This window comes from Acipenser ruthenus, chromosome 40 (assembly GCF_902713425.1).
Source record: "Acipenser ruthenus chromosome 40, fAciRut3.2 maternal haplotype, whole genome shotgun sequence".
Classification (NCBI taxonomy): domain Eukaryota; kingdom Metazoa; phylum Chordata; class Actinopteri; order Acipenseriformes; family Acipenseridae; genus Acipenser; species Acipenser ruthenus.
The window spans coordinates 2,961,849-2,973,941 of record NC_081228.1 but is presented as its reverse complement, the minus strand read 5'-3'; the positions used below and the strand labels follow the sequence as shown (position 1 = coordinate 2,973,941).

General features: G+C 40.9%; 1 protein-coding gene across 2 annotated transcripts in view; it reads left to right on the top strand.

Moving 5' to 3' along the window:
- Positions 1-12,093, top strand: part of LOC117962903 (glutamate receptor ionotropic, kainate 4-like) — a 156,663-nt gene that overhangs the window by 67,510 nt on the left and 77,060 nt on the right. The window contains exon 2 of one of the 2 annotated variants that reach the window (XM_059010081.1): positions 8,640-8,769. In XM_059010081.1, coding sequence (XP_058866064.1) covers positions 8,688-8,769 — 82 coding nt within the window. In that variant the 5' untranslated portion in view covers positions 8,640-8,687. Of the gene's footprint in view, positions 1-8,635; positions 8,770-12,093 lie in introns of both variants that reach the window. The other variant, XM_059010080.1, reaches the window with a different exon arrangement.

The following is a 12,093-nucleotide window of genomic DNA, read 5'->3' as shown; positions in this document are numbered from 1 at the left end:
CACTGATGATGTAAAGACACCTATAAAACCTGCTGGATAGGGGCTCACCAGGACCAGGGTTGAGACCCCTGATCTACAGCAACAACAGCAATACAAATAAAGACTTCTAGGTAAAACCTGTCCTGAATGACAGCCCATGGTCCGGGATGATTGAGATCCCCCACGCTACATTACCAGCAGTAAGACTTTTGCAACGTGCTTAGAATTGCATGGGTCACTGTTTAATTAGATTTATTTCTGCCAGCCTCTTCAAATGCATTCTATCGTAGCAACCAGATATATGAATTGATGTATCATGATTTTTGGATGTAGTGTAATTGTTTGGAACTATTTTGTTGTTGTATTTTTATTTAGTTTTATTGAGTAAGGACTTCTTAGGTCTCTCTTTGTATTAGTGCTTGCACTATTGAGATGTACCTGTGCTGGCCCTGTTGTTGTGTTCATCCCTCTTTTAGCCTGCTCTGAGAATGCTTTAGATTCTCCACAATGAAGCCTGCGTGAACAAGCTTGCAGAGTTATGGGAGGGCAGTCATTGGCATTGCATACTCATTGAGAGTTGTAAACTCAGTGAAAGCTCTGGTGCCGAGCTGGTTGTCATCTAGAACAGGTCTGAATGAATGCTGTGCATGGATTTAGTGATCAGCCACCCATTTGATACCCTTTTGGAGCTCCGGTATTATTCAGGTTTATTTCCCTATTTGTTTTTCAAAGCCTGTGGTGTTTAATCTCCCTGAAATCCTGTTATAGCATTTCCACTTGATTCACAGCTTTATTCCTGCTGTCCGCTCAATGTGATTACACTATAGGCTGTCTGAGAGAACACAGAACGCGATCCTGAGCGGAATAGGGTAAGGACACAGGGATGCTGGCTGGCATACTCAAGCCATGGAGCGTCTGCATGGGGAATTCCATCATTCCATTATGACATCATAGATGCGAGGTCATTTCCCTTGTTAGAGAATCACCTGCAAAGATTACAGGGTTGAAATGAGCCGAAATAGTTTCTGTAATAATGGGGGACAAAGCTTTTTGTAGCATGTATAGAAGTGTAATTACATTGTAATATGCAATACAGTGCAATGCTGTAACCACACTATAAGCAGGGCAAAGTTTCCGTGTGGAAGTGAATCTTGCACATCAAGGCAAAGCTAGTGGGAATACACTGATTTGACTGAAAAGCTTACACCGCACAGATTTAGAGATTCTGAAAATAATTCAAAAGCAAGCATGAGATGGAAAGTTCCTCTTAGCGGTTCAGTGTCCCTTTTCGTGGTAATAACGTGATCTATCCGAGGGTATTAGCAGCTCTCTGGTGCCCCACGAGAGGCTCCCACCACGTTTGAGCTTCATTAATGTCCTTCTTCAGTGAGCGATGAGTCTTTGAGTCTTTGGCTGGTGTAATCACAGCCAACGAATGGCTAACCCAGAGAAATAAATCAACACGGTACAGCTTTCCAGTTGAGAGTCAGGAAGATGAAATGCCCTTCATTTTCCCTAGAAGAAAAAGAAAATACAGCGTTTAAAAACATTTTAACCTATTGGTGCTGAGGTGCAGGATTCTCACAGAGGCCAGCTAATGCTAGCAGCGCATTCTCCTGCAGTCTCTAATTCGGGTTATTTTAATGATGTAAAAATTTCAGCACTGATAAACTGGTTCTTTGAGGATCTTAATGCGCTGTATTTATATGTTAATAAGGGATCAGTGAATCACCCCAGGGGGTAAACGTATAAGACAGAGTTAGTGTATAGGGAAGCGCGTTTACTTACGCTACACTTGAGACTATTCAAGCATAACCCAATGCCTATCGTCTTTCTTACATCCTGCGCTTGTGTTACAGTACATCTGGTGCTTGCATAAACAGTTAAATACTATCTTACGAGAAGGGTGCTTCCCTAACAAGGCACAACACAGCAAATACAGTGCACTGTACCTGCTCATAATTATCTTCATAGATCTAATAATTGCTTTCATTGTTTTGGGGGGCTGTTTGTTTTATCAAAATCCCCCGCCAGTCCAGCAGCTCGCACACTGGTAATAAGAGTCACAAGCATTCGTAGAAACAAATTGTCGTGTATTTACCAGCAGTGTGGGAGTTGCACAAGAAAGGAGTCAGACGTTTATTACAGCTTTTAAAATGAGCTCTCCAAACGATAGGCTCTCCGCATTTCAGTGTCTTTTACTCCTGCAGTGTTCTGGCACTAAAAGAACATGCTGCCCTATTTATAACCTCTGCCTCGTGCAGTAGAATCCCTGCAACCAATCAGGGGCATGCATTACATTCACAACGTATTGCGCAGCTGAATTACATGCATTTCATTGCAATTACAAACATGTGCACTACAGAAACAGGTGTTTATTTAGATGAAGAATGCATTAAACACAACACAAATATCCGTCCCTACAAGGGAATGTATTCAAAGAGTGTCTCAAGATCACAGCTGAACAGATACAAGTGTTCTGAGTCTGATCTCCTTCCCATTTCCTCTGTAAGGTTAAACCAAACCTTGGAACGTTGTACTACCTGTGGCAAGGTTTGAAAAAAAATGTGAATGAAAATACGCAGCATAGAAAGCATTAGCAGCCACTAATTAATCTAATCAGGTTATTGATTGAATGGAGTGCTGTGGTTTAATATCAAACATTTATGCATAAAAGCATTAAAAAAAGTTTGATGTACTGCTTTTTTTTTTTTTTACTGACATCTCTGTACCAGCACCAGTTCAATATTAACTACTGCCATAAAAACTCTTTAAAAAAACTTCCAGGATTCTCCATAAGTGTAACGCTGGTGTGAAGAAATCACCTAATTTACAGTTTTTTTATTTTATTTTTTAAGCCAATCAGAGGTTGACGCAGCCTAGTAGTGACCAATCAGAATACAGCCGGTGTAAAAAAAATAAATAAAGCGCTGACTGCAATGCATCTCTTATATAATATGACAAAAGTTACCAAACAACTCTCCAGAAGCAACTGTTTCTAATATCCCGTCAAACACCTGTATTCATTCCGAAAGTCAAATCATGCTGCTTCTGCTTTACTATGCATATTGGCTTTGTGACCCGCAGAGGTGCGCTTTATTGTCCCAGTGTGTGCCGTGTGTATACACCAATGCAGATGTAGGGAATCATTTGCAAGGGATTCCCAGGGGCAGCAGCAGAAGCACACACATTAAACCACTCTCGTTCCATCTGCATGTGGTGTGGAGCATGCATCTGCTATCATATTAGCATCTGATTTATTTCACAGGTAACAAAGAGGAATATTTTCTCACGCAGGCAACACAGAGTCCCCGAGGAAGGTTGCAATGCAAAAAAAGGAAATAAAGGTTTAAAGGCATGAAATGTGCATAGCAGGTACAAACTAGGAGATGCAACAGTATGCATACAGCACCATCTATCCTGGCCCTTCAGTGTTTCACCCTAACCCTAACCCTAACCCTAAGGCTCTCCTGACCTCTCAAGTGCCTGATCTCAACAGGGTCTCAGACCAGGTACCTTAAATAGCCTTGTCTTTTTTTTTTTTCGCTGGCTAAACTGTTGATAAACCCTGGGAACATCACCTCCATCTCAGACGCTCAGACCTCTCTAAACAGTACAAGACATGTTTTGTAAAATTGGTTTTAGTACAGTGTGGTTTTAGTACAAGTACAGTGTGTTTTCGTTCAAGGTGTGTATAGCTGCTGCTGTTTATAAATTCACATCATTGACTGCAGGGCAAAAGGGGAATTAATAACAGTCAGGAACATGTTTTATTTGTTTTTTAATAAAAAAAATATATATAGAGAAAAATACCGGTATATCATATCGTCTTTCTTTCTTTCTTTCTTTCTTTCTTTCTTTCTTTCTTTCTTTCTTTCTTTCCTTTTCTTTCTTTCTTTCTTTCTTTCTTTTTTCTTTTTTCTTTCCTTCTTTCTTTCTTTCTTTCCTTTTCTTTCTTTCTTTCTTTCTCTTTCTTTCTTTCTTTCCTTCTTTCATTCTTTCCTTTTCTTTCTTTCTTTCTTTCCTTTTCTTTCTTTCTTTCTTTCTTTCTTTTTTCTTTCCTTCTTTCTTTCTTTCTTTCCTTTTCTTTCTTTCTTTCTTTCTTTCTTTCTTTCTTTCTTTCTTTCTCACTCAATAGTTTTTTTCCTGTTACAGAGAAGGGAACAGCTACTCCGCAGGGTATAGTTCAGATGAATGAGTGTAATTAGGAGTTTTTTTCGGGGTGGGCTGAGCAGAGTTGGAATTGTTTGTTTTTCATCGCCTGGCTTCGCCCTACACAAACAGGCCCACCTAGTGATGGAAGACTCGGTTCCTAATTACAGCAAACTGTTTTCATGACTAATTGGTTGCACGGCGTGTGAGGGTTTCATAAATATCTGGTGAAAAGTTTGTCCCCATTTGATCAATTTACAACTCCATTTTGTATCCCTCTTCGACTCACCCACTGATCAGGAGGGCTGGAGATCAACTGGTAATCCCTGTTCTAGCCAAATTCTTCTATTTACACACAGAACCTCCATCCGGTTACACTTTTACTGTGCTTTACCACTCCTTATTATAAGGGAGATCTCCGTCCATCTTTGGATTATCATTTTAATAATTCAGAAATGTTTTTACAAGTCACTGACCTCTATATTATAACGTTATACTTTGGTGGTGTGCAATTCCCAACACTTGTTTGTATAGAACAGAAATAAAACAGACTGGATGTCGACACAGTGGCCTGTGTTTATCAAAGCTGTTTACTCGATAAGTCTTGAAGGTTAAACAAAGGAGCCTGCTGTCTATCTAAGCTGTTTCTTGTAGTATTGCTGCTGGGTTTGTCGAATCACACCCTGGAGTGAACAGCGTTGATGAAAATGGGACCTTAAGTCATTCTGTGTTAGAGCGCTGAGAAGATTACCATTGTGGGTGGAGAGGTAGCAGGTGTGACTGCAACTCAGTGCAACTCAATTGCATTGGCACTAAGCCAAGGCAATTAACGGAGTGCAGGTTTTATATATTAATCCAGTTAACACATCATGAACAGTGTAAAAAACAAAATGGGGGGGGGGGGGGTTCAGTGTTCTTTCTTTGTAAATCGTTTCAGCTATTGTACTTAGGGTTGCCAACTTTCCATTTTTTCAAAACCGGACACCGGTCATGACAAATCCATGCGTCTCTCCGGTCAATATGTGTGCCGGTCACAGGAGAGCCAGTTATTGATTTCCAATTTGTTTCATCTCGGCAGGCCTGTGAGGCCTCTGCTACACACTGACATCTCGTAATGGCAAGGCAATGGAGGAGACGAGACGAGGTCTCGTGGTCTAACTGTGTTCCGTGCGTCGCCGCTGTGTTTTGCTGTAGTTTCTGTTCCTTACCCGATGATCATGTCAGCGAGGTAGGAGAAGAATGAAGGAAAGCAATAACCTTCCACCTCCTCTCCAACACAAGTACAGACAGCCTTCAAAAGAATGAACTCCATCACAAAATGAACTCCAACACAGCTTTCAAAAAAAAAAAATACAATTTTATAATAACACCTTGATAATGAAACAGTGAAAGTACAGCCTGAATGACATATAAAGAAAACTAGAGAACACACTGTGAAATACATCAAATACAATGTAACATGGATATGTATAAATTACTGTAGTGGACATTCACAGCTGATCTTTATGTGATGAGGTGACAACCCCTCGCATGCAATAGTGTTTATTTGTGTGTCTTATTGTATGCCGATCGCTTATTTATTTTGTTCTACTAGTTTTCATTCATTCCCTTATTCTAAGTAGAAATGTGCATAATTATTCCACCAGCTACATCAATAACAATATTGTCTTTATTGTTATATTTAAATGTGTTACATGTTACTTTGTGAATGTGCTCAGGAAAGGGTTAACTTTGAGCCTTGATTGAATACTTAATTTCCATCTGAGAATGTGGCTGAAATTCAGAAAACTGTGGGGCCTTGATTGGTTAATGAATTCTTTAATTTGTTTTAAATGATACAGGTGTGTATAAAAGACTGCAACTAGCATTCAGTCTTGTAGAGGCTGGGGCTTAGGAAGGAAAGCCATTGGGCTGCTGCCAAAAGCAGCCACAAATGTGACTGTATATTGCTATTAATTGTTCAAATAAAAGTCCTCCACTGCTATTTCAATGGATGTCTGATTTCCTGATTCACAGTCTTCCTGTTCTGCTGGCAAAGCGAGCTGAACTGCTGCACGCTCTTTGGCTTCCGATGTCTGAATTGTCTGATAAATTGATTAAATCGTATTTTAATTCATATATAATTACATGGCATTCCTTCCACCTGCACTAAATAGATAGCTGTGTTAAAAACTGTGTAACGAGTGTCAGTAACTCCAATGGGAATGGCTAACATACTTTCCCTCGACTTCACATTAAAATCACATGAATTAAATATCAGTTTGTAAGACGTGGCACCTTTGCTTGTGTAAAACGCCTCACCCTCACGTGGATGAGTCATGAACTGGTACTTAAAGTGCTTGGATCACCGCTGCGTGTCAACTCCTGGCAGGACAACACGGGGTGAGCCTCTGTGATACCGTGCTCTCATACTGGGTCTTGATTGAAGACTCTGGGATATCCACTTGGTCCTCAGAGAAGCTACGTGATCTTAACCTCTAAGCATGCTTCAAGCCTGCCCTGGAGAGTCCATCCTAACAGGGGATAAAGAGGTAGTATCGTCTCCATGGACCCCATCTGTGACTTGTCTGCTAAGATGCCCATTGATGGCAATTGTTATGCTACTTAGATTCTAACAAGTGTCTGCTGGGGCTGTGCTGAGAACCACAGGGCTTGTGTCCAAGCTTGAATGTCTCTTTTACAAGTTTACTATAGTGAAAGAACAGCAAAGTGTAAGGCATGGGCAAGCTTTGTAAAGCATAGGCAAACATGGTAAAGCATAGGCAAGCATGGTAAAGCATAGGCAAGCATGGTAAAGCATAGGCAAGCATTGTAAAGCCCAGGGAAGTATGGTAAAGCATAGGCAAGCATTGTAAAGCATAGGCATGCATTGTAAAGCCCAGGGAAGTATGGTAAAGCATAGGCAAGCATGGTAAAGCATAGGCAAGCATGGTAAAGCATAGGCAAGCATTGTAAAGCCCAGGGAAGTATGGTAAAGCATGGGCAAGCATTGTAAAGCATAGGCATGCATTGTAAAGCCCAGGGAAGTATGGTAAAGCATATTAAAAACAACATGGCAAAACATGCTAGACTATAGTAAATGCATAGTATAACTGTGGGAAAAGTGGGAGGGGAAATGCAAAATGACATGCAAAATATGCAGTGGTAAACGTTTGTAAGGGCGGATCCTGCAGTATTTAAACCTTCTCTGCAACGCCTTTGCCTGTCAGTGCTAATAAGCCATTGACATGCTCGAGCACATAGCTGTTATTTACAGTGCGAGTCCTCTCTGTTTATATGAAACAGCATTGCCAGTGCTTAATCTGTTCCGGTGGTGCTGGGCTTGTGTAATAGGATGGGAATCACGCAGGACAAATTAGAGGGAAATGGAAAGTGGAAATTGCTCGGGATTTCCCAGATAGGTTTGTGTTATAAACCCTGAGTATTCCTATTTGTCAACGCAGCGTTCTGAACCTTAATAGCCTTCTTTGTCACTGTGCATTGTCTGTTTTTCCCAAAGCTCATCTCCTGCTGCGCATCAGCCCCCGGTTTGTGTGTTCCTATGGAGAGAAAAATGATTACTGAAATGAAAACAACCCAAACTTTTAATTGCAGTTATTTGTGAACTGCACCAACCATCACTGTTGCATTTTGGTGATTTTTGATAATGGGTGATCTACATGCATTTATTAAATTGATACATACTGTATATTAAATTAAAATTCTTTCAAAATTCACTGGTTACCTCTGACGCGGGCAATGTGTTTTTGAAAGCTTTTCACAGCTGCGCTCTATGGAGATCTCAGCTCTAACTGAAATCTGAACATGGATTCACACCCGAGACACACATCACCTGTCAGGTGTAACCCCTTAAAACCCAACCATTTGTCAATCTGCAGCCCACAGCACCAGAACTGGATCAACAGGCAATTTCTAGATCTAGGATCTGTAGTTACAGGAGACATGGAAACTGGAGGTTACATTGATCAGCGGTATATTGCCTTCTCATACCAAGCACTTAGCAGAGCGAATGACCTTAACAGAAGGAGAAATGGTGAAGGCAAACCCGGCAGGCAGTATGTGCTGAGCAGCATCCCTCACTGCTAACCTGAAGCCGTGCCTGTGAATGCAGTAAATGATTGTGCATTATTATTCAGGTAATGGGATAGGGTAGGAGTCATGTGCAACCGCGCCGGCCTCGATTGCAAAGAAGGAGAAAGAAACATTATTACCGTCGGCAATATAACATTATACAGTATCACTTCAAAACCGTAACCTATTTACAACTTAACATTTCATTACAAAAAACAAACACTTTACATTAGGTGTCTAATTACTGCGTATTTACATAGTCATTACTTAGTAAATACATGTGTACTTACACGTAATTACAATGTTATTATGCATAGTTACAATGTACTTAATGTGTAAATCTTTTTGCATGATGTGTGTGAGTGATTCGAGTGTTGCTTGCGTGTGAAGTGTCTGACGGTGGCGCTGTTGTCTCTGCTGTCTCTCTGCACAGGTAGCTATGACACGGGAACACCCTGGGGAGGCCCCATGAGGATTCATAGAAGATGCTCGCAGCCTGGGCTCCTCTGCTGTTTTTAGCGATGTGGGTGAGAAGCATCGCTGGCGACCGACACTCCCTGAGAATCGGTGAGTTATCCTTGCCATGTCAATGTTAATGGAAAGTGTTACCAAGGGCAGAAATAAATAAGGATAATAAGGTGAATAAAGAGCAGTCTTACCTTCAGTTTGCTTGCGTGTGAAACTAATTTAAACGGTTTCAGTGTGAGAGGGCAGAGATCCCATGAAGGACTGAGGTTCAATTGTCTCATGAGATCCAGGCTCATGCTGTCGCCATTGCTAGGCACACACAGACGGTTATTGAGCTGACAGTTGGATGAAGTCTCTCTTTGTATAATTACTCAAAACAACCCACACTTTCTTTCTTTTCAGTTTTTTTTTGTTTTGTTTTAAGAGCCCTCCAAAGAGATTGAGTATTTATTTATAGCTGGTTTATTTCACGTTTAATTAGGTGTCTGTTGTCTTTTTTCCCCACTGATGTCATGCAGGTTGATGTCAGGCCTGACTGAAGCATGTATGAATTATCATTTTTGCTTTTATTTCCATTTTACCCTCTGAATGTTATTGAATGTTAAGTGATATCGAGCACTGCTGTGGGATCGTGACTGCCTTTGGTTTGCCGGTCCCTTAGAAACCTCTTCCTCCTTTGAACATCACAGGCATCCTTCCTGCTAAATATATACAATCTAAGAATATAATGAACAAATAGATACATGCGCAGACGATATCCCAGCTCAAAGCAGTATGTACAAAGAACCAAAGAAAGAGAAAGATATCAAACCCCTCCAAGCAACAACCGAGCATTGTGTGTGTGTGTGTGTGTGTGTGTGTGTGTGTGTGTGTGTGTGTGTGTGTGTGTGTGTGTGTGTGAGTGTGAGAGTGTGTGAGGATGTGTGTGCGTGTGTGTGTGTGAGTGTGTGAGCACATAATGGAACCAAGCTGATTCCTTGATCCTAGGTCATCGGGCATCAGTGCATTTTTTTCTGCTGAGCCGAGATAGTGCTGACTGGGTCAGGCTCTAGTCAAGGGTTTTAAGAGCAGTGCGGACAGTGAAAATGTAATTTCACTCCTTTCATTCTTCTAAGGTCTGCCCTGCTAATCACCCTGAGCTGTAGACACACTATATCCTTCCTGTCTGCTCATTTACTCAGGGGGTCTTAAAAACACTGAGAAAAGAGAGCGAGAGGGAAGGGGAGGCTAAGTCAGTGAGGGGGGTAGGGAGAGGGCCAGTAGAAAGGAGGGAGTAGGAGAAGGGGAAGAGTGAGAGAGAGAGAGAGAGAGAGAGAGAGAGAGAGAGAGAGAGAGAGAGAGAGAGAGAGAGAGAGTATCTGCTCCTGTTTACATACAGGGCTCGAAGACCTCAGTGACTCAGGGCCGGATACAGAGAGACCTGGACGAGACTGCTTCATTTCCAGTTCAAACACAAAATAGAAACAAACAGGGAGTCAATGATGACTGTCTGCTTAAAGAAAATCCTCTAATAAACCTGTACAGTTTGAAACCTACACTACAGTACATGTATTTATTTATTATATTTATAGATGTACAACCTCATACATGCATATCATCTTTGTAGGCATTGGATGTAACCATTGAATTGAGACCCTGTAATCTATGCTGCTCTCATTATTAATGTCTCCAAATGTAATCTTTTAGGGGTTTTTTTGCCCGTCACTCTGGCTAATTCAGTCCGTCTGGACAGCCTGAGACGCCTGCTGCTTAATTGCATGAGAGAGGTAATGCGATTATGAGATGAGATTGGGAGAAAGGGAGCACATAAACAAGGCTGCGAAAAAATTGACAAATAGATAGACAGACAGGTATACAGTTTGATGGCAGACAGACATTGGAGATTTTTCTGTCTGTCTATGTTCACTGTATCACTGTATGTTTTTTTTATTTGTCCTGACGCAAGCTGACACTTTATATAATATGTTTTATTTCAGCATTACTGCAAAGACATATTTATACAAGACATTACATGTGCTTGAGTTGAACCATAACAGCTTGGTATTGGCAGTACACCACTATAGTACTCTGAAGTATTGTTAAAAACTCAATTTCTAGAAGCCTGCATGTGCTTGATCTGTCTAAGACAGGACAGCAATTGGTATTCTGAAAAATGACTTGATCTGAAGCATATGAAGCTGTACGGTTGATATTACTTTCTTAAGCCTGTGTACAGCACATCTTGACTGTAGGGTAAGCCGTTCCAATTTCTGTTTTTGATCTCACAGTGCTTCAGGTTAACACCACATGACCCACTAAATCTAAGAATTCATTTACAGAGTCTATCAAGTCTTGACAACAAGTGTCATTTTGCAATCTGTAAGCAGGAGATATCCAATAAAGGGAGAATCAATGGTTTCGTGACCCCCTTGTCTGTCTTTGCATCACATGCAGTGCTTGGCTTTTTGAGTGCCTAAGGGTAATTCTTACCAGCAGGAAACATTGAGTGAAATGAGAAGTTCATGCAATTAAAAAGGTGCTGCAAAATAGTGCAATGCATGCGATGCAAAGAGCAAAGCACATATGGGTTAGTTAGCAAGTTATGTATTCCCACTGTCTATGCACCACATTGAGAAAGCCTTCTAGTCGAAAGTATCTTAACTGTCGCTTTATATGTCTGTGGACAGTACTCGTGATTATGATATTGCAAACTGTGTTCAAACAGGGCTGAGCCCGAACCTGCAAATTATAATCAGATTCGGACCGAATTGGGGAACGTTATGCAGAAGCAGTACCAATAACTACATGGCCAGGTGTTAATCATGCACTGTTCTCGTGGCTGTTTGTGATTTTGTACACTTGTTTCTGTGGAGCAGGTCAAAGGCATCTGTCAGAGATAAAGTTGTCATCAAAGTCCAAGCACAACTCTGTTGGCCCATAAAAATGGACAGCTCAGAAACTGGCTATTGTACTCCTGTGGTTTTCTCTTTTAGGTTTGTCCCACTTTGCTTCATCTGAATCAACGTTTAGTGGACATACGACACAGGCAATTTGTCATACTGACAGGCTTTCATTCCTCAAACTCTACTGGCAGCAAAGGTTTATATTACAATTCCCTTTTCCCTTCTCTGCTGTCGATTCCAAATGGCAAATTAAAAAAATATATAATAAATAAAGTTTTTTTTTAAATTGTTTTCCATAAATCGATGGCCAGCTGGTGTGAAGAAGATCACAACCCCAAGCGAGTTGGTTTAAATGGGGAAAGTGAATCAAAATACCACGTCACTAGTATCTTTGACATAACCTCTGCAGTTCAATCCAAATGAGTGAAGAAAGTAAAGATACACAGATACACTGAAATCTTGTGTTCAGTTTAATGCCACAGACAATGAGAAATGACCAAAGCGTCAAGGCAACCAGGCTACCACATGGTTTAGTTCAGTT